This window comes from Dipodomys merriami, unplaced genomic scaffold (genome assembly GCF_024711535.1).
Source record: "Dipodomys merriami isolate MVZ:Mamm:240054 unplaced genomic scaffold, mDipMer1.0.p SCAF_146, whole genome shotgun sequence".
Lineage (NCBI taxonomy): Eukaryota > Metazoa > Chordata > Mammalia > Rodentia > Heteromyidae > Dipodomys > Dipodomys merriami.
The window spans coordinates 1402935-1430736 of NW_027202782.1; the positions used below are offsets into that span (position 1 = coordinate 1402935).

The following is a 27802-nucleotide window of genomic DNA, read 5'->3' on the forward strand; positions in this document are numbered from 1 at the left end:
CTTTATCTGCCATCTTGATCCCAACTTCTAATTGATATCCTTCGGAACACAATTTAAGATTATAGTAATAGTATATCGCAGTGCTTGCTATTACTAAGTAGAAAAAGCAGCCAGACAATACATAATTACATTTGACCATTTATTATCTCTTGCCCTGTCTATCTGATAAGATTTTTATTTAGGTAGAAATTATTGAAATTATAATGTAAAGGATTTGTTTTGGGGTTTTTTGTTTCTGTTTTTTTTGGTCGGTCATGGGCCTTGAACTTTGGGCTTGGGTGTTGCCCCTTCAGCTCTTCAGTTCAAGGCAAGTGCTCTACCACTTGAGCCACAGTGCCACTTCCAAGGATTTGTTTGGGGATCGTAATTTTAAAATCCTGTTTATATTTTCATCAATTAGCTCTATGGCTGAACAACTAAATGATGAGAGATAAAATCATGCATGCTGTATTGGCCTGTATTACACTGCCTGTAGAATATTTCCTGTAAAGAGGTTAAAAAAAGACTTGTTTCAAAATTAATTTTCATCTGCCGGAAGCTGGTGGCTCACACCTGGAATCCTAGTTACCCAGAAGACAGAGATTTGAGGACTAACGTTTGAAGCCAGGCCAGGCAAGAAAGTCTATGAAACTGTTTTCTCTAGTTAACCAGCAAAAAAGCCAGAAATACAGGTGTGGTTCAAGTGGTAGAACACTACCCTTGAGCAAACAAACTAAGCAGTAACACCCAGTCCCTAAGTTCAAACTCAGTACTGGCACCAAAAATAAAAATAAAAATTAGCATCTAAGGAAAATGTTTTAATTCTTCCATTCTCTCAATTTGAATTGTGGTCAGTTAGTATGAAAGTCGTCAAGACCCAATTTAAATTTTCTCTTATGGGGTCTTTAAAACTCTAAGAATCATTCTCTATTCTCTATGATGTTTTTAATTACTATGTTAGTTTTAAGAGTTCTCACTGTATTGTCAATACTGTTTTGTTTTTGTTTTTGTTTTGATCTGGTCGTGGGGCCTGAACTCTGGGCCTGGACGCTGTCCCTCAGCTCTTCAGCTCAAGGCTAGCACTCTACCACTTGAACCACCTTCCTAGCCCTAGTACTGTTTTATTACAAGTTTCACTTCACTAAAGAGTCAGTCCTAGTAATAAGTTACAAGAAATTGTGAGATTATTTTTGGTTTAAAATAATTAACTTAAATCAACATTTAAGTTGGTTTGAAATTTGTCTTTTATTTTTACCAAGTAAAAATTTCTAGTTATGTTCATAACTATAAGCAATTCTGTATTGTCTTTGTAAATGTCAGATTGTGTTAACAAAGTTAATTCTGTTTCAAAAGCTTATCATAATTTTTATATTTGCTTTGCATTTTTTCTTACAGGATCAAAGCAACAATGAAATTATGATTGGAGTGATGTCAGGAGGAATTCTGATATATAAGAACAGGGTACGAATGAATACTTTTCCATGGTAAGAACTTCTGTCAATACTTTTTCTATAATACTATAAAGAATTGGTGAAATGTGGCTGGGGACTGATGGCTCAAGCCTGTAATCCTTCTTACTCATGAAGCAAAGATCTGATGGTTGAGGTTGGAAACCAGTCCAGGTAGAAAAGTACACGAGATTGTTATCTCTAATTAGACAGCAAAAAGCTGAAAGTATAGATGTTGCTCAAGTGGTAGAGTGCCAGCCTTGAGCAAAACAGCTAAGCAAGGGCCAGAAACTGGTGGCTCACACTTGTAATCTTAGCTACTCAGGAGATCTAAGGATCTCGGCTCAAAGCCAGAAAATCAATGAGACTCTCCCATTTACTAGGCCCACCAAAAGGAAAAAAACAAAACAAAACAAAATGGCTAGTAAGTGAAGCAGTTGGCCAAGTGGTAGAGCAGTAACCTTAAGCAAAAAAGGTAAAAGACAATGTGTAGGCCCTGAGTTCAAGTCCCAGTACTGGCATTTAAAAAAAAAACAACGCAAAAAGCAAAGCTAAGCAAGCTGGGCATTGGTAGCTTGCCTGTAATCCTAGCTACTCAGGAGACTGAGATCTGAGAATCGAGGTTCAAAGCCAGCCTGGGCAGGACAGTCCACAAGACTCTTATCTCCAATAAACCACTCAGAAAACCAGAAGTTGCACTGTGGCTCATTTGGTAGAGTGCTTGCCTTGAGCTGAAGAGCTGAGGGATAATGCCCAGGCCCAGAGTTCAAGCCCCACAACCAACCAAAAAAAAAAAAAAAAAAAAGAACAAAAAAACAAAGCTAAGCAAGATCTCAAGGCCTTGAGTTCAATACTGGCACTAGGATGGGGGGGGGGGGGGGAAGGGGAGTAATTGATAAGTAGATTTTGTTTTTTGGGGTTTTTTTTGTCAGTTGTGGGACCTGAACTCTGAGCCTGGGCGCTGTCCCTCAGCTCTTCAGCTCAAGGCTAGTGCTCACCACTTGAGCCACAGCTCCACTTCTGGCCTTTTCTGCTTATGTGGTGCTGAAGAATCGAACCCAGGGCCTCATGCATGCAAGCCAAGCACTCTACCACTGAGCCACCTTCCCAGCCCCGATAAGTAGATTTTGTTAAAGAATTTCTGTCCATTCTTTTTATTTTATTATTTTTTTTTTTTGCTGGTACTAGGACTTGACCTCTGTTCCTGAGGGTTTTTTTTTTTTTGTTGTTGTTGTTGTTTACTGAAGGCTGGTGGTATTCTATCACTTTAGCCACAGCTCCAGTTCTGGTGTTAGTGGTTAATTAAAGATAAAAGTCTTGTAGACTTTCATGCCTGGGCTGACTTTGAACTGTGATCCTCAGATCCCAGGATTACAGGCATGAGCTACCTATTCCCAGCTTTATTTTGTGAAAGGGACTGAAAATGTAAAACAAGAGACAAATCTTATCTGATAAAGGACTTAGGTCAAAAATATAGAAAGAATTCTAATACCACAATAATAGCCTATTGAAATGAATAGGTAATATGTTTGAATAGACACTTCCATCAAAAATATATGTGGGCTGGGAAGGTGGCTCAGTGGTAGAGTGCTTGCATTGCATGCCCGAGGCCCTGGGTTCGATTCCTCAGCACCACATAAGCCGAAAAAAATGTGTGTGTGTGTGTGTGTGTGTGTGTGTGTGTGTGTGTGTGTGTGTGTGTGTGTGTGTGTGTGTGTGTGTGTGACAGTTAAGTATATGAAAAAATTTTTAGTCATCAGTGAAATGCAAGTTAGAAATGCAGTAAGCTCTACCTCTTACCAACTATGTAGAAAAGCAGTTAAAAAGATAGAGTACCAAGTAGTACTAGGAAGTAAATAATTAGAAAAATGTTACTGGTAGCAGTGCAAACAACTTTATGAACTTAAGGTTAAAAACAAATGTATCATTTAATCCAGCAATTCTGTTCCTATTTACTCAGAGAAACCTAACTTTTTTTATACATATTTGTCCATAATATTCATAGCTACAGTCTGTATGATAACCCAAAATTAAAATCCAAGTGTCTACCAACTGAAAAGATAAGCAGATTATATCCACAGAATGGAATTCTGCTTAGCATTAAAAAAGATTTAACTGTTGATATACTAAAGCATATGAATGATCCTACCCTTAATTCATTATGCCAAGAATAAGAAGCCAGCCACCAAAGACTGCATTACTTTTTACTTCTATTTCTAGGAAATTGTAGAATAGACAGATCAGCAAGCTCCCAAGGGCTTATGGTCTTATTAATAGACCTTGAGAGATCAGTAAACATGTATTTGAATTTATTTGGTTACAGTAAGGAGAAAAATAAATTTATAAGGGGCATCAAGGAACCTTTTGCGGTGATGTGATGATTGTTGTGGATCGTGGATCTACAACTGAACTCTTTATTCACTTGTAATTGGTAAATTCAGTTGCATATGAATCTATTGTATATCTCAGTTACATATCTGTAAAGCTAATAAAATCAAAGGTCATTTGGTATTCTCACATCTTTTAAATATGTCCTGTGTCACTGAAATTGTGACATGTTCAGCGACATACAAAACAACCAAATAGTCCCTTCCTATCAGTATAGATATGACACACAGAAATCATTTCACCTTTCACTTTACACTGTATGTAAATGTCATCAGAAATCAGTACTGTTAAGATGACATGGCTTGAAATAATAATAATTAAATTTTCTGTATTTTCAAAATTAAACTATATATAGTGTTTTGGTTAATTATTATAAAATGACTAGTTTTTTTTTATAAGTTTGTGGTTTGAACCTAGAGCCTTGTGTTTGCTAGGCAGTTTTCTATTTTATTTGTTGCTTGTTTGATGGCTCTTGATAGAAATTAATTTATAACTTCTACAATATATGTAGCTCTTCATAGGGTTTTTAAACTTGAGATATCTGTCTTCCTCGCTTTCAATAAATACAGTCTTATTTTTTGTGTGTGTTATTTTGGTCGGTCATGGAGTTTGAACTATGAGCCTGGGCGCTGCCCCTGAACTCTTCAGCTCAAGGCAAATGCTCTACCACTTGAGCCACAGTGCCACTTCCAGTTTTCTGGTGGTTTATTGGACATAAGAGTCTCACGGACTTTCTTTCCTCGGGCTGGCTTTAAACATCAATCCTCAGATCTCAGCCTCCCGAGTAGCTAGCATTACAGGCATGCGCCACTGGCACCTGGTACAATCTTTCATTTTAACCATTCTTTTTCTTTTTTTCACTTTCTGAAAGTAATATCCTCTTTCATATGGCAACAGACTGTCATATTCTCCCATGTTATTATATTTTTGTCCAATGAAAGCTCAGGATGTAAGAGTAAAATAAAATTTCAACCCTTTTCCCCATTCTAAATAAACATTTTATTTGCCTCGTCATGTGATTACTTTGTCAAAAAAATATATTGTTTGAGAATTTTCACAGCTTCTTGCTGGATAGAGCCAAGGTCATGGCTACAAGATCACATTACAATAAAAGTACTTCAGAAAATTGGGACAGAGTCGTAAAGCAAGTTTTGCAGAGTAATAATTCTGCCCTTTTTACTACCAGGAGGTCAAGAAATATGTTTTAAAATGTATTTGGTTGGAACTGGGAAGGTGGCTCAGTGGTAGAGTACTTGCCATGAGACCCTGGGTTTGGTTCCTCTGCACCACATAAGCAGAAAAAGCTGGAAGTGGCACTTTGGCTCAGGTTTTAGAATACTAGCCTTGAGCTAAAGAGCTGAGGGACAGTGCCCAAAGTTCAGGCCCTACAACCAATCCCACTACCACTCCCCAAAAAAGAAAATGTATTTGGTTATTGTAAGTAGAAAAGTCAATTTGAATCATACTGCTGATATTAATGATTCTTGAAAACTCATAATGTTATAAGAAAAAAAGACAATGTAAAGATATAACATGAAAAATGTGCTTTTTAAAGTCAGATAAATGTTTTTAGGGTCTTTGCCAAAAACTTCAGTTTTCAAGTTTTTTTAGGTATGGCAGTTTTAAAAAGATTGTTATATTTCTTGACTATCTAAGTTTTTGAAATAGAAATTTTTTTCTAAGTACACAGTTGGGAAATAATTCACATTAGATTCTTTGATAAAAATGTTCCTCATTGAACACATAGATTTGAATTCATTTTCAGTGCAGCACCAAAAATATGCTGTATGTAGAATATATGATAAAATACTTATAATACTAGTCAATATACACGTAAAAGATCATTGTTTTAAATTTTCTTCCTTCATATTTTTATCTTCCTTCTATATCTTAAATATTTCAATTATCTTTTTGGCAGGTTGAAGATTGTAAAAATTTCTTTTAAGTGCAAGCAGTTTTTTATTCAACTTAGAAAAGAGTTGGTGAGTGTTGATCTGATAATTACTTATATGTATATAAGTGAAAGTTTTTTTTATTGTGAAGATACTGTACAGAGGGGTTACAATTACATGGGTAAGATAATGAGCACATTTCTTATCAAGCATTGAAGCCTCCTGCTTTGTTTCCCCTTCCCATCCCTTTGTATCCTCCGCCCTCTCCCCCCCCATCCCCGTCCCCCCCACCAAAGTTGTAAAGTTCGTTTTTTGACATAATGACTTGTACATCTCATTGTTACAATGGGTCCTCCTGTATCCCTGTTTTAACAATTTGTTTTTCCCCTCCCCTCCACATATACCAACATCATATATAGTGAAAGCAGGGGTTATATCATGGGGGAGGGACATACAAGGCAACAAGGACATAATCTTATAAATATGTTAGAAACAATTGCATGAAAGATCCCTCTTTTTTTTTGGGGGGGGGGTCAGTCATGGGGCTTGAGCTCTAGGCCTGGGAGCTGTCCCTGAACAATTCAGCTCAAGGCTCATGCTCTACCACTTGGTTTTTGTTTTTTTTTAATTGTGGTTAAGTGATTACATAATTTCCCAAATTTCATAGTATTGTGGAATAATGATGCTCATTTAAAGTGACAAGCTCATTCTAAAGTGAAGAGTTTAAATCTAGTTATTCATGTCAGAACTTTGTACCACTACAACTGGAAGTGCAGTTATTGACTGCTTACTGAGTTAATTAACTTTTTATGATTAGGTGTATTTGTTTCTTTGATGTCTGTATGGTTCTGATTTGAATTTCTTGTAGCTATTTTAGCTTATCTCTTGAAGTTAGAAGCTATCCCATACATGATGTTCCTTGTTAAACCCAGGGTCATTCATGATGGTAATAACTAAATGTTCTGTACATCCTTTTCCTTTTTTCTACTGAATCTATAGACCCAAACTTAATTCATTTTAGGAGATCTGAGTGTTTAGTTTTAGTTTTTTCTTCCCTATGTTGAAGTGTCAGCAGTGAAGCTTTTTTTATGTTAACTGCAGCAGATTGACCTGACATGGAAAGTATTCCATTCTAAACAATTTTATTCTGTGAATTATTTCATCTGTTCTATAGAAGTAAACTAACCTTGGGCTAGGAAGGTGGCTCAGTGGTAGAGCGCTTGCCTTGCATGCATGAGGCCCTGGGTTCCATTCCTCAGCACCACATAAGCAGAAAAAAAAGCCGGAAGTGGCGCTGTGGCTCAAGTGGTAGAGCGAGCCCTAGCTTTGAGCTGAAGGCCCAGAGTTCAGGCCCCAGGACCAGACCCAAAAAAAAAAAAAAGTAACTGACCTTGCCAGGTGTGGTGTCATGTGCCTATAGTTTGAGCAGAGACAGGAGGATCAAGAGCTAATGACTAATTTGGGCTTTACTAAAGGTCAAATTTCTGTCTCACACAACCTAAATAGACACGTACATGCATACATACATAACATACATTATATATGTACATTATCATTGATTTACATTATTTCTTAGAAATCTGAGAATCTTTTCAAATTGAATTTCAAAATGGTTGTATTTGTGTAAAATGTACTCAAAACCTTAAAAATGTCTTTGAAGCAGCTGCTTCAAAGATAGTGATTTACTCTCTATCACTTGTGTTCACAAAATTTGGAGGATATTTTGTTGATCCTTATTAGTAGCCAGGAAAAGGTATGAATTACAGTCAGTTTGTGCTACTTCATTTTGCCAACTTGCAAAATGAAAAATTACTTATGTTTTCACTCGTATTTGGAAAATAGACATAAAATTATTATGATAGTAATGATAATAGGACATTAGTCTAAAAGAAGGACTGAAGAGATCAGTGGAGGAACAAGGAAGAGAAAATGTTTTAGGCAGGTAGAGAAGATCAAAATACATTTTACAAACAAACACACTGAGACAAATATGATAGGTCTAATGAAACCCACCAAACATTGAAAAGGAGAGCGTGAAGAAGGTAGTTAAGAAAATGTAATATAGAAAATTAACTTGTTCAAAGTACGCTATATATGTATCTATGGATATCACAAGGAAGACCCCTTGTACTGTCAATATTTGCTAATAAAAATAGTTCATGTCATTAACCAGTAGTTGGTGAATATATAGATCAAACCGTATAGGTGGAAGGGAAGTATAAATTAACCTAAATTTTAAAAAAATTGTTGACATTACCCACTAAAGCTTAACATAGCTTATGATCCAGCAATAGAAATGTACACATACACATATATACACCAAATAGAATCTAGGAATATTGGTACAATATTCTTACATCCCCAAACACCAAATATCTGTAAAGTGATGATCAATGATGGTGTGCTTATTAGGATAGAAAACTATGAAGAAGCTGAGTGCTGGTGGCTTACACCTATAAACTTAGCTATAATCCTATCTAAGGATTGGTGGTTCATAACTAGCCCAAGGAAGAAAAGTTCATGAGGCTGTTAATTTTTTTTTTGTCAGTTGTAGAGCTTGAACTTGGGGCCAGTACACTGTCCGTAGGCTCTTTTTACTCAAGTCTAGCACTGTACCACTTTGAGCCACAGTACCACTTGCAGTTTTCTGATGGTTAATTGGAGATAAGGTATCTCACAGACTTTCCTGCCTGGGCTGGCTTTGAACTGTGATCCTCATATCTCAGTCTCCTATGTAGCTAGGTTACAGGTGTTAGCCACTAGCCCCTGACTTCTATGACTGCCAGTAAGCTACTGAGAAAAAGCCAGAAATGGCACTATGGCTCAGGTGTTGGAACACTAGCCTTGAGCAAAAGAAAACTCAGGAATAGCACTCAGACCACCTGAGTTCAAGCCCAAGGACTGGCAAAAAAGGAGGAAGAAAAGGAAGGAAGGAAGGAGGGAAGGAAGGAAGGAAGGAAGGAAGGAAGGAAGGAAGGAAGGAAGGAAGGAAGGAAGGAAGGAAAGAAGGAAATGAATCATTGTGTCACAACTCTAGTACATCAGAAGCATAAGCATAATGTTGAACAAAAGAAGACAGACCTAGATCAGAAAGAGCCATGTTCAAGCCCCAATACTGGCACAAAAATGGATAAATCAATAAGTAAAAAACAGACCTAAAGACAGAATATAATTCCAAATATATATACAGGTCAAAAACAAGTATAGGGCTGGGAAGGTCGCTCAGTGGTAGAGTGCTTGCCTTGCATGCATGAGGCCCTGGGTTCGATTCCCCAACACCATATAAGCAAAAAGAAAAAAAGCCAGAAGTGGCGCTGTGGCTCAAGTGGTAGAGTGCTAGCCTTGAGCTGAAGAGTTGAGGGACAGCGCCCAGGCCCAGAGTTCAGGCCCCACAACTGGACCCAAAAAAAAAAAAAAAAGTATAAGTAATCTGTGGTCATGAAAGTTTAGGAAGCCAGGCACTGGTGGCTCACACCTGTAATCCTACCTATTCAGGAGGCGATCTGAGGATCACAGTTCAAAGCCAGCCAGGGCAGGAAGAGTCTGTGAGACTCTTACCCCAGTAAACCACTCAGAAATCCAGAAGTGGCACTGTGGCTCAAGTGGTAGAGTGCTACCCTTGAGCTGAAGAACTGAGGGACAGTGCCCAGGTCCAGAGTTCAAGCCTTATGACTGACAAAATAAAAAATTAAAGTTAAAAAGGAAAGAAAGAGAGAAAGAAAGAAAGGAAGAAAGAAAGAGGGGCTAGAAAGGTAGCTCAGTGGTAGAGTGCTTGCCTTGCATGCATGAGGCCCTGGGTTCAATTCCTCAGCACCACATAAGCAGAAAAAGCCAGAAGTGGTGCTGTAGCTCAAGTGGTAGAGTGCTATCCTTGAGTTGAAGAGCTGAGGAACAGGGCCCATGCCCAGAGTTCCAGCCCCATGACCAGAAAAAAAAAAGTTTTTGAAGTGATTTGGTGCAAAGGGAGACAGGACACTACAGAGATAGTGACCCATTTCTTAACCTGAATTGAGGGTAAATGTTTACATTCAGTATGTGAAAATCAGAGCTCCCTACTCATAGGACAGGTCTTTTGCTATATTTGGTTTACTTAAGTGACAGTAGGTAGTGATTTGGCCAAACTTTTTAAAAATAACTGCTAATAGTGATACGTATTTTCAAATTTCCTAAAGTGGAAATGTTGCGTATTTTTATTTTCATATGTATATAGAATCGAGTCATAATTGCAAATTAATAAACCTATTACAAAATTTAATCCAGGAACAAGAATTACATTTTGAAATACAGACAATACATTTTGAATATATTAATTTCTTTCTGTCATCCAGGGGAGAAGTTCTTCGAAATTATGAAATTACTGAATTTGGACCATATTTCAGATATTTTTATTTATTTGGCAATTTTTTTATTGTTGTTGATAAACAGAAAAAGATTCTGAGGATTGATGTTCAAAGCTAGGCTAATTTTTCTGTCCAAGTAAATAAAATAGAGCATTAGATCCTGAGGTATTCTCTGTATTTTGTCATTTATTACAGCACGAGTCTAGAGAAACATTACTGGGATTTAATATGGTGAACTACAGAGCATGCAAAAATTTGTGGAAAGCATGTGTAGAACATCACACATTCTTCCGTTTGGACAGACCACTTCCACCTCAAAAGAATTTTTTTGCACATTATTTTACATTAGGTTCGAAATTCCGGTACTGGTAAGTATTGCTTTTGTTTAGACTATTTTGTTAGACTGTTTTTTCCCTTTGAAATAAAGGCCTAGTTTTTTGAACAATGGAATCACTGTTACCCATATAAACCGACAGATTCAAAATCCCCAGAGTACTACATCTATATTAGTAAGAAATTGTGTGGCTTCTTGTGATAGAGAGTTGGCTTGAGAAATTTGTTCCATTGTCCGTACTTTGTTTATGCTCTACACAGATATTATAGTTTTTCTTGTAGTTATTAGCTAACTTTTTTCCAAGATGTGTTTATTAAAAGCCAAGATACATTTTGTATGAAGATATAATTACTTTTGTTTGTATGTGTGCAAGCTGGTAGGGAAACTTGAACTTAGCCTAAGTGCTTAATCTTTGAGCTTTTTTGCTCAAGGCTAGCACTCTACTTCAGCCACACCATCACTTCCGGTGGTGGTGGTGGTGGTGGTTTGGTTTTAGTTTTAGGGGATTTTGGTAGTTAATTGGAGATAGGAGTCTCATAGACTTTCCTGTCTGGACTGGCTTCAAACCTTGATCCTCAGATCTCAGCTTCCTTAGTATTCCTGGGATTATGCAGGTCTATACAGATGATTTTTACAAGGACTTATACTACAAAGGACTTATCCTCTGATAGAACTGTTATATGTTCTGTCTTACAGGAAAGTGGATTTCTGCCCGCCTTTCCTTTCCCTTTCCTCCCTTTCCCTTTCATTCCTTTAATAGAGAAATGAAAAGAAGCAAGTATTCTCCAACTGTAGTTCAAACAGGTCTTTATAGGTCTTCGAGGAAAAAAAAAACAAGGACAATAACCCAAACCATAGCACAGCAAATAGAAAATCTAAATGTGATAAATACAAATAGAAAAGGTAGTTGGAAAACTCAGTTTGGAAGAAAATCATCACTGAAACAGAGAAATTTCTACCATAGATATTAATTTAAAACAACAACAAAAGCCAGGTGCCAGTGGCTCACGCCTATAATCCTAGCTATTCAAGAGGCTGAGATCTGAGGATCGAGGTTCAAAGCCAGCCCAGGCAGGAAAGTCTGTGAGACTCTTATCTTCAATAAACCACTAGAAAATAAGAAGTGGCACGATAGCTCAAGCCGTAGAGCACTCACCTTGAGCTGAAGAGTGCAGGGACAGTGCCCAAGCCCAGAGTTCAAGCCCCATGACCGACCAAAAAAAAAAAAACTAAGCTCAAAAAAGATTGGTTTAGAGGAAAGCAACAACTGCCATTCACCTGTAAGTGAAGATTGGCCTGGTGTTAACACATATTACATTTTTAAAAATTGAACTGATACTGTGGTCTCAAATAAAATGTGCGTTTTGGAAGTTGGATAAGATACTCTAAAAGTTTTATTAAGGTAGTCATATAATGTATATTCAGAGCTTCAAGTTTGTGTTTGTTTTTGTCAGTTGTGGGGCTTGGACTCTGAGCTTGGGCTCTGTCCCTTAGCTCTTCAGCTCAGGGCTAGCACTCTACCACTTAAGCCACAGCACCACTTGCGGTTTTCTGGTTGTTTATTGGAGATAAAGAGTCTCACAGGGCTGGGAAGGTGGCTCAGTGGTAGAGCGCTTGCCTTGCATGCATGAGGCCCTGGGTTCGATTCCTCAGCACCACATAAGCAAAAAGAAAAAAAAAAGCCGGAAGTGGCGCTGTGGCTCAAGTGGTAGAGCGCTAGCCTTGAGCTGAAGAGCTAAGGGACAGCGCCCAGGCCCAGAGTTCAGGCCCCACGACCGGACCCCTAAAAAAAAAAAAAAAAAAAAAAAAGAGTCTCACAGACTCCCCTGCTGGCTTTGAACCATGATCCTCAGATCTCAGCCTCCTGAGTAGCTAGGATTATAGGTGTGAGCCTCTGGCATCTGGCCTGAGCTTCAAGTTTTAACAATTAAATCTCCATGAATTCTTCACATTCAAGATAGCAAGTATAACCATTATTCTCAAAAGGTCCCTTTGTCCCTCTAAAACCCGTTTCTACCACCTTTTGTCCTCAGATAACTCCTGTTCTCTCTAAGTCTCTATAATTTTCTAGAATTTCATATGAATAAAATCAGGCATGAAATTCTCTTTTTTTAATCTTTTTTTTTAATTGTGAAAATACCATACCGAGGAGTTACAATTACATGGGCAAGATAATGAGTACATTTCTTATCAAGCATTGTTGCCTCCTCCTTTGTTTCCCCTTCCCATCCCTTCCCATCTCCACCCCTTCCCCCACCCCCCTCCCCCCCTCTCCGAAATACTCTTTTAGAAAAATTGGGCAACTTTTTTTAAGATAATTAGAAAATTTAATGTCATTTATCAATTTAAAATAAATAATGAAGCTGGGCACCAGTGGCTCACACCTGTAATTCTAACTACTAAGGAAGCTGAGATCTGAGGATTGTGGTTCAAAGCAAGCCTGGGCAGGAAAGTCCATGAGATTCTACCTACAATTAACCACCAGAAAACAAGTGGCTCCTTGGCTCAATGGTAGAGCACTTGCCTTGAGCTGAAGAGCTCAGGGACAGCACCCAGGCCCAGAGTTCAAGCCCCATGACCGATTAATAAATAAATACTAAATTAATAAGGAGCCAGGCACTGATGGCTCATGCCTGTAATCCTAGCTACTCAGGAGGCTTAAGATCTGAGGATTGCAATTCAAAGTCAGCCCAGGCTAGAAAGTCTGAGACTTTTCCCAATTAACCACCAAAAAAGCCAGAAATACAGCTATGTTTCAAATGTTAGTGCTAGCCTTGAGCAAAAAAGCTTAGGGACAGTGTCCAAGCCCTGAGTTTAAACTCTTTAAGATGGACAAAAGAGAAAGAGAGGAGAGAGACACAGAGAGGACTTTAATGCCTCACAGTTTAAATGCATCTACTTTATGAAATCTAGGATTCACTCTTGACAAATAGAATAGGCAATTATGTAGAATACCTGTAAAACAAATTACCTCAAGTCTGGAAACTAATATTATAATATGAACTTCATATTAAAGTAAGAAGAAAATAGTAATGTCTGATTTACTCAATAAATTTTTACCTATAGCAACACCATTTCACTTTTCACTTTTACTCAGCATAATTACTTCAAAACTCATCCCTACTGTTGCCTATATTGATAGCTGTGTGCTGACTAGTATTCCATTATGTAGATATACTGTAATTTGTTTAGTCATTCATATAATGGTGAATATTAAGTTTCCAGGTTTAGGCTGCTGTAAATAAAACTGTTATGAACTTTCATACAGAAATCTTTATGTAACAGTTGCTTTAATTTTTCTTGGGTAAGTACCTAAGAGTAGAATGGACAGGTATTAGATATATATAGATAGATGTAGATATATCTAGATATGTATATTTAACTTAATAAGCAATGTTTAACTTAATAAGCACTTTTACAATTTATAAGCTCACCCTCAGTGTATAAAAGTTCCAGCTTAGGAGTGGAGATGTAGCAGTGATACAGCACTTCCTAGCATGAATAAGGTTCTGGGTTCATTCCCCAGGACTGTAAAAAAGAAAAGATTGTGTTGCTTTTTCCCTCAAACTCATCAGTGCTTGCTTATCTTCATTATTTACCAGTTTTTAATTTTTGTGAACTTCATTGCCAATTTATTCTTTCATAACTCTTTCATATATAAGAAATCTGTCTAACTCAAGATCACAAAGGTTTTATTCCTGTTCTTAAAAAAAAAAAAATTACGGCCTGGGAATGTGGCTTAGTGGTAGAGTGCTTGCCTAGCATGCATGAAGCCCTGGGTTCGATTCCTCAGTACCACATACACAGAAAAAGCTGAAATGGTGCTGCACCTCAGTGGTAAGAGTGCTAGCCTTGAGCAAAAGAAGCTCAGGGGGGCTGGGAAGGTGGCTCAGCGGTAGAGTGCTTGCCTTGCATGCATGAGGCCCTGGATTCGATTCCTCAGCACCACATAAGCAGAAAAAGCCAGAAGTGGTGCTGTGGCTCCAGTGGTAGAGCGCTAGCCTTGAGCTGAAGAGTTGAGGGACAGAGCCTAGACCCAGAGTTCAGGCCCCATGACTGGCAAAAAAAAAAAAAAAAGAAGCTCAGGGACAGTGCCTGGGCCCTGAGTTCAAAGCCCAGGGACTGGCAAAAATAAATAAATAAAATTTTACTCATTATCTGATTGATGTAAACTGTAACCACAATAACAAAAAATAAATTTTAAATTACATAGTTTTAGCTGTGATGTTTAGATGTATAATCTATTTGAATGTAATTCTTATAGTTGATATGGAATATGTATTGAGGTGTTTTTTTTTTTTGCCTATAGATACCTAGTTGTTCCTTTATACTTTCGTTGAAAGTTAATTGTTCATATTTGTGTGGTCCTATTTCTCAACTTTAGGTCTTAAATTCCAGAAGTATTAGTTTTCTAACTTTCTCTTTTTTTGAAAAATGCTTTGGAATGTTCTAGGCCTTTTGTATTCTCAGCTGAATTTTAGAATTAGTTTTTCAATCCCTACTCAGGGAAAACAAGAGACAGAAGAAGAAACCAAGCACTAATGGCTCACCTCCAGAATCCGAGCCACTCATGTGTCTGAGATCTGATGGTCATTATTTTTAGGCAGCCCAAAGACAAAATTAGAAGTTTATCTCCAGTTAATCAGCAAAAATCTGACTTGGAGATGTGGGTCAAGTGGTATAAAAGCAAAAAAGTCAAGTAAGAACGTGAGATCTGAGTTCATGCCCTAGTACCAGCACAAAAAAAAAAAGAAAAAAAACTTTTTGCAAGTCTATTTGGTTTTGTGCTGAATCTACATACCAATTTTTGATTGTTGATATCTAGTAAATATTACATCTTATAATTCTTTTTCTTTTTAGTAAATACTGGATGATCCCATTTCTCAAACCATTTTTTCTTTTTTTTAAAAAAAATGGAAGGGGCGCTGTAGCTCAAGTGGTAGAGCGCTCGCCTTGAGTTGAAGAGCTGAGGGACAACGCCCGGGCCCAGAGTTCAAGCCCCACGACCGACAAAAAAAAAAAAATGGAAACAATTTATTTTCAACATTTAGATGGCTACTTAAAAAATAAAAATAGGGCTGGGAAGATGGCTCAGTGGTAGAGTGCTTGCCTTGCATGCATGAGGCCCTGGGTTCGATTCCTCAGCACCACATAAGCAAAAAGAAAAAAGCCGGAAGTGGCACTGTGGCTCAAGTGGTAGAGCGCTAGCCTTGAGCAGAAGAGCTGAGGGACAGCACCCAGGCCCAGAGTTCAGGCCCCACGACCGGACCCAAAAAAAAATAAAAAAAATAAAAAATAAAAATAAAAATAAAGCAAAATTCCAGGATTTAGAATAATCCTGTTTTTCTTTGAGTCCTATTTTCTATTAATGTTTTTTTTTTTTTTGGGGGTCCGGTCGTGGGGCCTGAACTCTGGGCCTGGGCGCTGTCCCTCAGCTCTTCAGCTCAAGGCTAGCGCTCTACCACTTGAGCCACAGCGCCACTTCCGGCTTTTTTCTTTTTGCTTATGTGGTGCTGGGAATCGAACCCAGGGCCTCAGGCATGCAAGGCAAGCGCTTTACCACTGAGCCACCTTCCCAGCCCTCTATTAATGTTTTTAGTTTTCTATGTTCAAGTATTTCGACATCATTAGCAATTTTAGCCTTAATATTTTAACTGTTTACTTAATTTCAGACTGTTCATTGCCATTAGACAGGAATGTACTTCATTATTTACTATTGATCTTATTCCTTACTAAATTGACTTACTGTAGGACCTTTTTCATAGCTTCAAACAGATTCTTTTTTTTGGGGGGGGGGGGAGGGGTCTAGTCTTGGGGCCTGAACTCTGGGCTTTTCAGCTCAAGGCTAGCGCTGTACCACTTGAGACTTGAGCCACAGCACCACTTCCGGCTTTTTTCGTTTTGCTTATTTGGTGCTGAGGAATTGAACCCAGGGCCTCATGCATGCAAGGCAAGCGCTCTACCACTGAGCCACCTTCCCAGACCTCAAACACATTTTTTCACTAGGGGGTAAAGGTAGTTATGGATCTTCCCTTCTGTTCTGTTGGTTTTTATTTCTTTTGTCCTTACTGTCCTAGCTAGGACCTTCAGTACAGTGTTGATGGTATTAAGTATCAGTGATTATAGCACACAGCCTTGTATTATTCTTCATCTTAGGAGAAAACATGTCCTCTTTCATTATTAAGTATGATCTTTATTGTAAGCCTTCTTATTTCATATTCATTGAGAAAATTCCTTCTATTTCTCAGTAGCCTGATATTCTTATTAGGCTGGATATTGGTTTCATATTGGTTATTTCTGTTTGTTTGTCTGAAGTTTTTTTGGTCAAATATTTATCTGCAACTATGGAGATGACCGTATGGTTTTCTTTTTAGTTTAATATGAATTTTAGTGTGTTTCAAATATTAAACAGACACTCTGTTCCTGGGATAAGCCCCACTTGACCATAAATCCCTTTTTATACTATTTGACATGCTGGAATTTTGTTTGGAATTTTGCATCTGAATTCATGAATGACATTGGTCTGTCATTTATTTAACAATATTGTCAGATTTTTAGTATCCAAATAATGTTGGCCTTATTGGACAAGTTTAGAAATCTGAATTTTCAGGAAGAGTATTCATAATAATGATATTTCTATTTTAAATGTTTGATAGAAATTTACCAGTTTATCCATCTAGAGCTGTGTGTGTGTGTGTGTGTGTGTGTGTGTGTGTGTGTGTGTGTGTGTGTGTGTGTGTGTGTGTGTGTGTGTGTGTGTGTGTGTGTGTGTGTACCAGTTTTAGGGTTTGAACTCAGGGCCCGGGTGCTTAAACTTGACCTAGAGCTGTGTGTGTGTGTGTGTGTGTGTGTGTGTGTGTGTGTGTGTGTGTGTGTGTGTGTGTGTGTGTGTGTGTGTGTGTGTGTGTGTGTGTGTGTGTGTGTGTGTGTGTGTGTGTGTGTGTGTGTGTGTGTGTGTGTGTGTGTGTGTGTGTACCAGTTTTAGGGTTTGAACTCAGGGCCCGGGTGCTTAAACTTGACCTGGGTGCTGTCCCTGAGCGTTTTTGCTCAAAGATATCTCTACCACTTGAGACACAGCTCTACTTCCTGCTTTTTGGTGGTCAATTGGAGATAAGAGTCTCCTAGACTTTTGGGAGGGGGGGGTCGGTCATGGGGCTTGAACTCTGGGCCTGAGCGCTGTCCCTCAGCTCTTCAGCTCAAGGCGAGTGCTCTACCACTTGAGCCATAGTGCCACTTTTGGCTTTTTCTGGTTATGAGGTGCTGAGGAACTGAACCCAGGGCTTCATGCATGCAAAGCAGGCACTCTACCACTGAGCCACCTTCCTAGCCCAAGTCTCATAAGGCTTTATTGCCCTAACTGCTTTGAACCTTGGTTCTCAGACCTCAGCCTCTTGAGTAGTTAGGATACAGGTGTGAGCTACCAGCACCTGACTTTGGATCACTACTCTTTGTTGTTGTTGTTGTTGGTTGTGGGGCTTGAACTCTGGGCTTGGGCACTATCCCTCACCTCTTCAGCTCAAGGTGAGTGCTCTACCGCTTGAGCTACAGCACCACTTCCAGTTTTCTAGTGGTTTATTGGAGATAAGAGTCTCACAGACTTGCTTGGCTGCCTGGGCTGGCTTTGAACTATGATCCTCAGATCTCAGCCTCCTGAGTAGCTAGGATTACAGGCGTGAGCCATTGGTGCCTAGCTGTTATTATTTTTATTGTTACTATAGAAGTTTTGTACACAATGGTTGCAATTACGTAAGTTAGATAAAGAGTAAATTTCTTTTTGGACAATGTTATCCCTTCACTCTTTCCCAGTTTTTTTTTTGTCGGTCGTGGGGCTTGAACTCTGGGCCTGGGCACTGTCCCTCAGCTCTTCAGCTCAAGGCGAGTGCTCTAACACTTGCGCTACAGCGCCACTTCCGGTTTTCTGGTGGTTTATTGGAGATAGGAGTCTCACAGTCTTTCCTGCCCGGGCTGGCTTTGAACCGTGATCCTCAGATCTCAGCCTCCTGAGTAGCTAGGATTACAGGCATGAGCCACCAGCGCCCGGCTTCCCAGTTTTTTTAATCAGTATTTTTTGTTTTTGTTTTTGTTTTTTGTTGGTTGTGTGGCTTGAACTCTGGGCCTGGGCCCTGTCCTTAGCTCTGTTGATCAAGGTGAGTGCTCTACCACTTTGAGCCACAGCTCCACTTCCTGTTTTTGAGTGGTTAAATTGGAGGTCAGAGTCTCACTGGGACTTTTCCTGCCTCACTGGCTTTGAACTGCAATCCTCAGATCTCAGCTTCCTGAGTAGCTAGCATTACAGGCATGAGCCACCAGTGCCCAGCTTGGATCAGTGTTTTTATGGAAAGATTTTTTGATCAACACATTCAAAATATTCAATAGATAAATTAATTTAGAAAATTAATTTTTCTTTTTTCTTGAGCAAGCATTGGTAATGTTTACCTTTCAGCAAATTTTTACATTTCATCAACATTGTTGATTTTATTGTTCATAACATTCCCTACTATTATTTTGGTAGCTACAGAATCTGTAGTAAGGGCTGGGAAGGTGGCTCAGTGGTAGAGCACTTGCCTTGCATGCATGAGGCCCTGGGCTCGATTCCTCAGCACCACATAAGCAAAAAGAAAAAAGCTGGAAGTGGCGCTGTGGCTCAAGTGGTAGAGCTAGCCTTGAGCTGAAGAGCTGAGGGACAGTGCCCAGGCCCAGAGTTCAGGCCCCATGACCGGACCCAAAAAAAAAAACAGAATCTGTAGTAATTTTGCTTCTCTCATTCTTGATATTTATTATTTATTTCCTCTGTTCTGGGATCAATTTTGCAAGAGTTTTATTGGATCAGATTAGGGATTTTTAAACAGTGTACATCTCAAATAAAACTTCTTCATGGATTGCATAGCTGTGGGCCACCTTCCTCTACTAAGCTCTAAAGAAAAAAGGTAACTTGAAAAGTACTAGCCACCAGATTGCCATTCAAAAATAATAGACATCATTTAGTATGCCAGATCTCAGCTTATACAGCATTTCTGAGTCCTTAGTAAACATCTACTTAATCATAAAACTAAGCCAACCAAGAGTTTAAATAATCCAAGAAGATCCTGAGATTAAAGAGACTAGAGATTAAAATTAAAATGATACATACTTTTACAAAGTAAAATAGAATTCCTTTCCTTCCTTTATCTTTCTTGTTCTTTCTCTTTTTCTGTGTGTTACTAGAGTTTGAACTCAGGCACTCTAGCTTGCTAGGCAGGCAGTCAGTCACTGAGCCACATCTTCAGCTTCTACAAACTAAGTTGGAAGAAGCAAGTGATGTATTTGAATCTCTATGGACAAAATTAGGAGCATATAATTTTAAATATTAGTAAACAGAAGCTTTTAAGGATTTCTAAATCTTTTTGTTGTTGTTTTGTTTTGTTTTTGTTCGTCATGGGGTCTCAATTCTGGGCCTGGACACTGTCCCTCAGCTCTTCAGCTCAAAGCTATTGCTCTACCACTTGAGCTACAGCACCACTTCCGGCTTTTTCTGCTTATGTGGTGGCGAAGACTTGAACCCAGGGCCTCATGCATGCAAGGAAAGCACTCTACCACTGAGCCATATTCCCAGCTCCCTATAAATCTTTTTAATGAATACCATTTCTAAACATTCTCTTCTCCTGCCCGTTCCCTATCATTCTAGGTTGTAGCAGAAGAAATTCAGTCAGGAATATTAAGCCAGCTTGGGTAATATGAGATCCAATCTCAAAAAAAGTAAAATACATGGGGCTGGGAAGGTGGCTCAGTGGTAGAGTGCTTGCCTTGCATGCCTGAGGCCCTGGGTTCGATTCCTCAGCACCACATAGGCAAAAAGAAAAAAGCCAGAAGTGGCACTGTGGCTCAAGTGGTGGAGCGCTAGCCTTGAGCTGAAGAGCTGAGGGACAGGGCCCAGGCCCAGAGTTCAGGCCCCACGACCGGACCCCCAAAAAAATATTAATAAAATACAATGAAAAATAAAACTATCTGCTGTAAACAGATAAGATTATCTCTACATCTCTAGCCTTTTCTTTGTGTAGGTGAAGTTAGAAGAATGGTCTTATCTGTTTGTGATGATGAGATATGAGTGACAAGGCTGAGATTTACAATTGTTTTTTGTTATGCTTTTTTATGTTGCTTGAATTATTTGAAATAAGCATATATTAGCTGTGCACTGGTGGCTCACACCTGCAATCCTAGCTACTCAGGAGGCTGAGATCTGAGGATCACCTTTCAAACCCAGTGGAGCAGGAAAGTCTGTGAGACTCTTATCTCCAATAAACTATGCAGAAAAAGCCAGAAGAGGGGCTGTGGCTCAAGTGGTAGAGTGCTAGCCTTGAGCACAGAGGCTCAGGGACAGTTCCCAGGCCCTGAATTCAAGCCCCAGGATTGGCAAACATTTTTTTTAAAGCATATGTTGAGCAATTGTACTTTCTCTCTGCTCTAAAAGATAGTTATTAATCCAGTCTTCAGAATAATAGAGTTCCATTTAAGCTTGCTGGCACATTAATATGTCAGTCAGGATTCAGTTAGAGAAACAGAAAGTTCTTTTGATATTCCAAACAAAGCAATTCAATTGAGGAAATTTGTTACACCGGTGTTAGGTTGGGAAGCAAAAGGGCAGAAAAGTATTATAGAAAGGAGTAATGCCTAAGGATCAAATGATGGGTCATCTGTGGGCTTGGAGTCCCCAAAGCTAAACCTGAATCTGCCAGAGAACTGCTGCTTTAGCCAAAGATGGAAGCATCTACAAGGTGCTGTTTCTCATTCTCTGCTATCCTCAAGACGGTTAAAGCCACTTTGAACATCTGGCACTTTTCCATTCTTCCTTTTTCCACTTTTCTGAGCTTTTCCCTTGCCCTGTGAGCTTAATAGAAAGCCACATGGCAAAAGAATCCAGATAATCACTTAGAGGCAGCAGTGCACAAGAAAGAATTGGGGCCTGGACAGCTCAGTGTACATTAAATTCATGTACACAAATTGTACATAGTTATAGTTTTCAAGATTAAATTTTAGCCGGGCACCGGTGGCTCACAACTGTAATCCTAGCTACACAGAAGGCTGAGGTCTCAGGATCACCGTTCAAAGCTAGCCAAGGCAGGAAATAGTAAACCACCAGAAACCGGAAGTGCCAGCTGTGGCTCAAATGGTAGAGTACTAACCTTGAGCTGAAAAGCTGAAGGACAGTGCCCAGGCCCAGAGTTCAAGCCCCATGACCAACCAAAAAAAAAAAAAAAGACTAAATTTTATGTTTATAGTTCTTAGAAACTTTAAAAATGTGTCTGAAATAATTTTTAATCATCAGAATGATTAATCATATAAACGAGATAGGAACAAAAGCATGACAGATGTTTAACTAAACATAGTTCTATACCTAATGGAGTATGTACTAAATAAGCTTTTTTTCCCTTCATAATGAGTCATAGTTGGAAATATTGTTGTGTTATTTAAAGTGTCAAAGTATTACTTTCATCAGAAAATGAACTGGAAATATCAGATTTATTACTTTCTCTACCAATTTCTCATATGTACACACATCTATTCCAAGGCACTGAAATCAGTATTCTAAAACGGAAATACGAAACTGGTAAAACTACTTAATCATTTTAATTTTTTTATTTTTTATTGTTACTATAAAGGGTGTTACAGTTATGTAACAGGTAATGAGTACATTTTTTAAATTATTTATTTATTTATTTTTGTCAGTCCTGGGCCTTGAACTCAGGGCCTGGAAATTGTTCCTGAGCTTCTTTTGCTCAAGGCTAGCACTCTATCCCTAGAGCCACAGTACCACTTCTGGCTTTTTCTGTTTATGTGGTACTGAGGAATGGAACCCAGGTCTTTAAGCATGCCAGGCAAGTTCTCCACCACAAAGGCACATTCTCAACCCTGTTGTTACTGTAAAGGTGATGTACAGAGGGGTTATAGTGATATAAGTCAGGTAAAGAGTACATTTCTTTTTGGACAGTGTCACCCCTTTCCTTGCCCTCTCCTGGTTTTACCCTCCTGTCCTCACCCAGTGAAACTACTACTTAGTGAAATTTATTTACTACCTATTTTCAGTGGAAACTTGCAACTTATCAATGCTTAAAAAAAGATGCTAGAGACTAATAGTTTTTGGCTCAAGTGGTAGAATAACTGACTAGCAAGCACAACGCCCTAGGTTCAAAGTTACTACTGTTCCCCCCCCCCGAAAAAAATACGCTACTATTCCTTACAAGCTTGTCAGTCAATTTACATGTATTGATATTTATCTGTGGAATATAGCCTTACATTTGCTTTGGATACTTGTATGTACATTTTATAGCTACATTTGTAAGTAGTTATATTTACTATATTATTTTATGTTCATACTGAAGTAACAGGATGCCATAAGTAACAGTCTCTGAAAACCAAGCTTTTATAACAAAATTGGCCTGAACACATTGTTAAGCCACAGAGAGGAATCACTTCCTCTGTATAAATGGCATACTTAAAAGTATGCTATGAGCTGGGTGCCAGTGGCTCATGCCTGTAATCCTAGCTACCCAGGAGGCTGAAATCTGAGGATTACGGTTCAAAGCCAGCGTGGGCAGGAAAGTCTGTGAGACGCTTATCTCCAATAAACCACTAGAAAACCGGAAGTGGCACTGTGGCTCAAGCAGTAGAGTACTTGCCTTGAGCTGAAGAGCACAAGGACAGCGCCCAGGCCCAGAGTTCAAGCCCCACGACCGACCAAAAAAAAAAAAAAAAAAAAAAGTGTGCTATGAAATTAGTTTCAGGACATATAGTGCATAACTTACTGAAATTACCTTTTTCTGGATGTGGAGGGAATCTTTCTACCTGTGATCATCAGCAGTGAAAAAGGAAGCAAAGTTTGCCCAAAGAAAGGTAGCTGCCCAAACTCCTCCATGTTACAGCATGTTACAATGGAGACATTGACTAGATCCCAATCCTGCTGAGGGGAAGGGCAGGCAGGTTGGTGGAACTTGTTTGATTTGAGCATGGTAACTTATCTTTGACTCAGAGGGCTTTTGCAAGGAATTCTGTCATGCTAAATTATTTCTTATTCTCAACAAGAAAGTAATAGAAAATGAAATGTCTATGAAACATATTTCTTTGTTCATTAATAGAATAACTGTAATTAAGCTTCATCTGTACAGTTGGAACCAAAATATGGTCCAGTCTTTCCTTATTTTACTATTTTATCCTTTTCTTTTGTTAGAAGTATCTCACAAAATTGTATATAATGTATTTTATATATGAATGTTATCTATTTTATAATTCTCTTTAAGATATTATACATGTTTATATATTTTAGTGGCAGAACTGAAGTCCAGTCAGTTCAATATGGCAAAGAAAAAGCAAATAAAGACAGGGTGTTTGCAAGGTAAGTCACTTTTGTGTGTGTTTTTTAAGTATTAAAATTATTTTTAAAATTGTCTTAAGTGATTGCAGAATAATCATGTGATCCTTAATTACACAGTAAATTATGCTGATACACTAATTCTTGTTTGTTTGTTTGTTTGTTTGTTTTTTGGGTCCGGTCGTGGGGCCTGAACTCTGGGCCTGGGCGCTTCACCTCAAGGCTAGCGCTCTACCACTTGAGCCACAGCGCCACTTCCGGCTTTTTTCTTTTTTCTTATGTGGTGCTGAGGAATCGAACCCAGGGCCTTGAGCATGCAAGGCAAGTGCTCTACCAATGAGCCACCTTTCCAGCCCCTAATTCTTGTTTTTAAATATATATAAAACAGGCATGCAATTATTGGAGCTTGGAATAGGCTAAATCAGATCATATTATTAATATGACATTTTATTAAAAGTTTGTCTCCTTTTTTAAGACATTTTTGTGAAATCCAAGGACATGTTATCTAGCCCTAGTCGTACTGTTGCCATTTATTCTAACTTTTAGTCTGCTAGAGACAGTTTGCATATTTATGTTTTAGAAAATACTTTCATGAGCAAGAAAATTCATATAGTTAATAAAAATCTGTTTCATAAATATTAAGTATATAATATGTAAAGAAATGCCATGAAGATAGAAAATATAATGATCATATTTATGTTTTTGAAAATACTTTCATAAGCAAAGATTAGTAAGTGGAGATTGGGTATCCAGAGACCAATTAGAAGATAATTGAAGTAATCCAAGTAAAACCAGTAGAGGCATGAACTGGTGAAATAGAGAATAGGAAACAAAGATGAAAGTAGAAATTGATGATCAATTACATAAGAGGTTTGTTTGAAACAGGAGTTTGTTTTCAATAATGTTGGTGGCTGACACCTGTAATCCTAGCTACTCAGGAGGCTAAGACCCAGAAGATTACTGTTTAAAGATATCCCAGGCAGAAAAGTCTGCAAAACTCTGTCTCCAGAATAAACAGCAAAAAGCTGAGGTGGTAGTTTGGCTGAAATGGTAGTTTCCAACATTTTTTAACTCACTTTCTCTTGTTTGCTGAGCAGCTGAGTTTAAAGACCCTGATACCAGAAAAATAAAGACCAGGGGCAAAAATCATAATGTGTTTGGCATATACTGCTGGGAAGCTTAAGGGTTTCAGTAACAGTAATTAAAGAATTTGCTTTTTATTTTTACTGTGTTTACATTTTGTTCTTCAGCTTTAAAAGTTCTTTTTTTGTGTGTTTCTGGAAGAAAAGAAATATCACATTAGATCTCAGATATAAGCCATTACATCTTTATCTTATTTGTATATTCATTATTGAAATATGAACTTAACATTTTTTAAATGTTATTCAATGAATAGTGGTAAATCTAGAATTCTAGCGTGAGGAGCCCCAAAGAACACTTATATACTAATTATTTTCTGGAGCTTTTAGAATTCTCCTTAAAATAAGTTCTCAACTGGGAAGTTTTACTTTTTTTTGCAATGCAGGAGCTTAAGCCCAAGAGACCTTTTACATGCTAAGCAAACCTTCTACCTCTGAGTCAAGGGAAGACATTTTAAAAACGTTAAACCATTCTATGGCAAAATCTAAACTTCTGTGATCATTTTTCTTTTTGGGGGGGGGTCTGGTCGTGGGGCCTGAACTCTGGGCCTGGGCGGTGTCCCTCAGCTCTTCACCTCAAGGCTCAAGGCTAGCGCTTGCTCTACCACTTGAGCCACAGCGCTACTTCCAGCTTTTTTCTTTTTGCTTATGTGGTGCTGAGGAATCGAACCCAAGGCCTCATGCATGCAAGGCAAGCACTCTACCACTGAGCCACCTTCCCAGCCTCCCATTTTTCTTTCTAATAAATCAGAATTATATTGTAATTATTTGGTAGATATCTACAAAATTCTCTATGTTAGCAACTGTTAAGTCATTTTGGTACAGTGGTAAAGAATTTTTATCTTTCTTGGAACTTAATAGGCAGCATAAATTAAAAAGATTTCTCCTTAAACATTCCATATAGTAAGATTTTTAACAATAATTAAGTAAGTTACTTTTTTTCTTATATATTTGAATTGCTTAGTTGTTATATAATAGTATCTACGAAGAATATAAAACAGGGTTTTCATATGATAGAAAAATAAGATGCCATGGTCAGAAAATAAACTTACCACATTGCAAACACACTGATGCAGTGTGGTATTTTTTTCTCTGAAATTTCCACATTCAACAGGAAACATAGACAGCAAGCTTGAGTGGGTGGGTCTCTGAGGTTAAAACTGTTAATAAAACAAAATACCTGAAGTTTAGTTTTAAATTCAAAGCATTTCACACATTTAGTACATTAACAAGAAATAAGTGTTGTGACAAATTATATAAGGTAAGTATATTGGTTTTTTCTTCTTCAAATGATTTTTTTCTCTTAGAAAGTGAAAGTATTTGATCTTTTAACTATGGTTAATAAACCCTCAAAGTTGTTATGTATTAGGAAAGTGGTAAATAATGATCTTATTATTTCAGTTTAATTAGATGATTTAATGTTACATTTGTTTTGTGCCTTGATTGAGGGTTTTTTTTAATTTATACAGTATTGCTTGATAATTTTTCTAATTTATACATCTGTATGTCTGGACATAGTACCAGGTGAGAAGAAAAAGTGATGGTCATCTTTAAGGAAAGTAATTATTATTATGGAAAATCTGAAGCACATGAAAATTTACTTAATAACAGTCTGTGTTTTATGAACTATGACTGAAAATTCTTGTGTTTTTATTCTACTGAGGTGCTTCAACTAAAATTTTGTGATTTTTTTTTTTTATAGGCAGATAGTTGATTATTTTATAGGTAAAGTCTAGTGAACTATTTTACCTGGACTGGCCTTGAACCTCAGTCCTCTAGATATGGCTAGGATTATAAGCATGAGCTGCTGAAACCTGGCCTAAAGCTTTTCCACATATTACTTAAATTATATCTGCAGATCCCCTAGTAAGCCATTGGCACGGAAATTAATGGATTGGGAAGTAGTAAGCAGAAATTCAGTATCTGATGACAGGTTAGAAACACAAAGCCTTCCATCAAGATCTCCACCTGGAACTCCTAATCAGTAAGTACAAAGCAGGATTAAGTTTTCATTTTGCTAATTTCTAAATTATTGGCTTTATTTTCCATTCCCCGAATCAACATAGATAATAATGGAACTTTACCAAGCATGATTTTTATTGCTCCAGAGCATTGTTCTTTCTCTAGTTGCTGCTTTCCATGAAAGTGTTACGTAGGGTACCTAGATCCTTACATCAAGGTCTTTTAGGGGACTTAGAAAACTCATGTGATTGTTTTCATACAATCCATTTCCATTAGGTTCACATCACAATTTCTAAGGGAATATAAGTTATTTGAAAATGCTATGTAAGTCATTATGACTCACAGCTCTAGCAACTTCTGTGCCCTAGAAAGAGATTTCCAACACTAGCCCTATAAGCTTAGCTATAACTGTGCTAAAAAGAGCTGTGTGATTCAACACTTACTGAGTATGTCCTTCTGTCTAGCACTTCTCACAAAAGCTGTATATTTTGGTATAGATAATAAGCATGTATTAGCCAAAGCTGCTGATTATCTTAATTTTATCATGGCTGATTATCTTAATTTTTATCATATGTTTTATATAATTAAGATAATAGCAAGCAAATTTGTACCAACATATTGACATACTTTTTCACCCTAAAGACTCACTTATTAAAATGCTTGAAGTTTTATATGGAATATAGAATTTGAGGCAATTTTCCCTTAGAAATATTTTTCTATAGGAGTCTTAATTTCCATTTCCTGAATGAGAAGCAGGAAATGTTTCTCTTTTTCCCATTTTTCTGTACTTTCGCCCTGTCACACTAAAATAAACCATTGCTAACTTTTTACCTCGTGAAAGGTTTGAGACCTTGAAATGCTTCTCTTAAGTGGATCTCAAGGATCCGATTTTGCATGGAAACTAGGAAGCTGAGGAAAGCCCTCATTTCTCATCTGATGACATTATATACTTAAACATATATATTCATGGGGCTGGGA

At 37.9% G+C, this 27802-nt stretch overlaps 1 protein-coding gene across 6 annotated transcripts in view; it reads left to right on the forward strand.

Annotated features, from left to right (window-relative positions):
- Positions 1 to 27802, forward strand: part of Ptpn4 (protein tyrosine phosphatase non-receptor type 4) — a 146442-nt gene that overhangs the window by 74729 nt on the left and 43911 nt on the right. For all 6 annotated transcript variants that reach the window (XM_070021869.1, XM_070021870.1, XM_070021871.1 and 3 more), the window contains 5 exons: positions 1375 to 1463; positions 5734 to 5797; positions 10243 to 10415; positions 23679 to 23747; positions 26721 to 26846. In XM_070021869.1, the coding sequence (XP_069877970.1) occupies positions 1375 to 1463; positions 5734 to 5797; positions 10243 to 10415; positions 23679 to 23747; positions 26721 to 26846 (521 nt within the window). The remainder of the gene's footprint in view (positions 1 to 1374; positions 1464 to 5733; positions 5798 to 10242; positions 10416 to 23678; positions 23748 to 26720; positions 26847 to 27802) is intronic.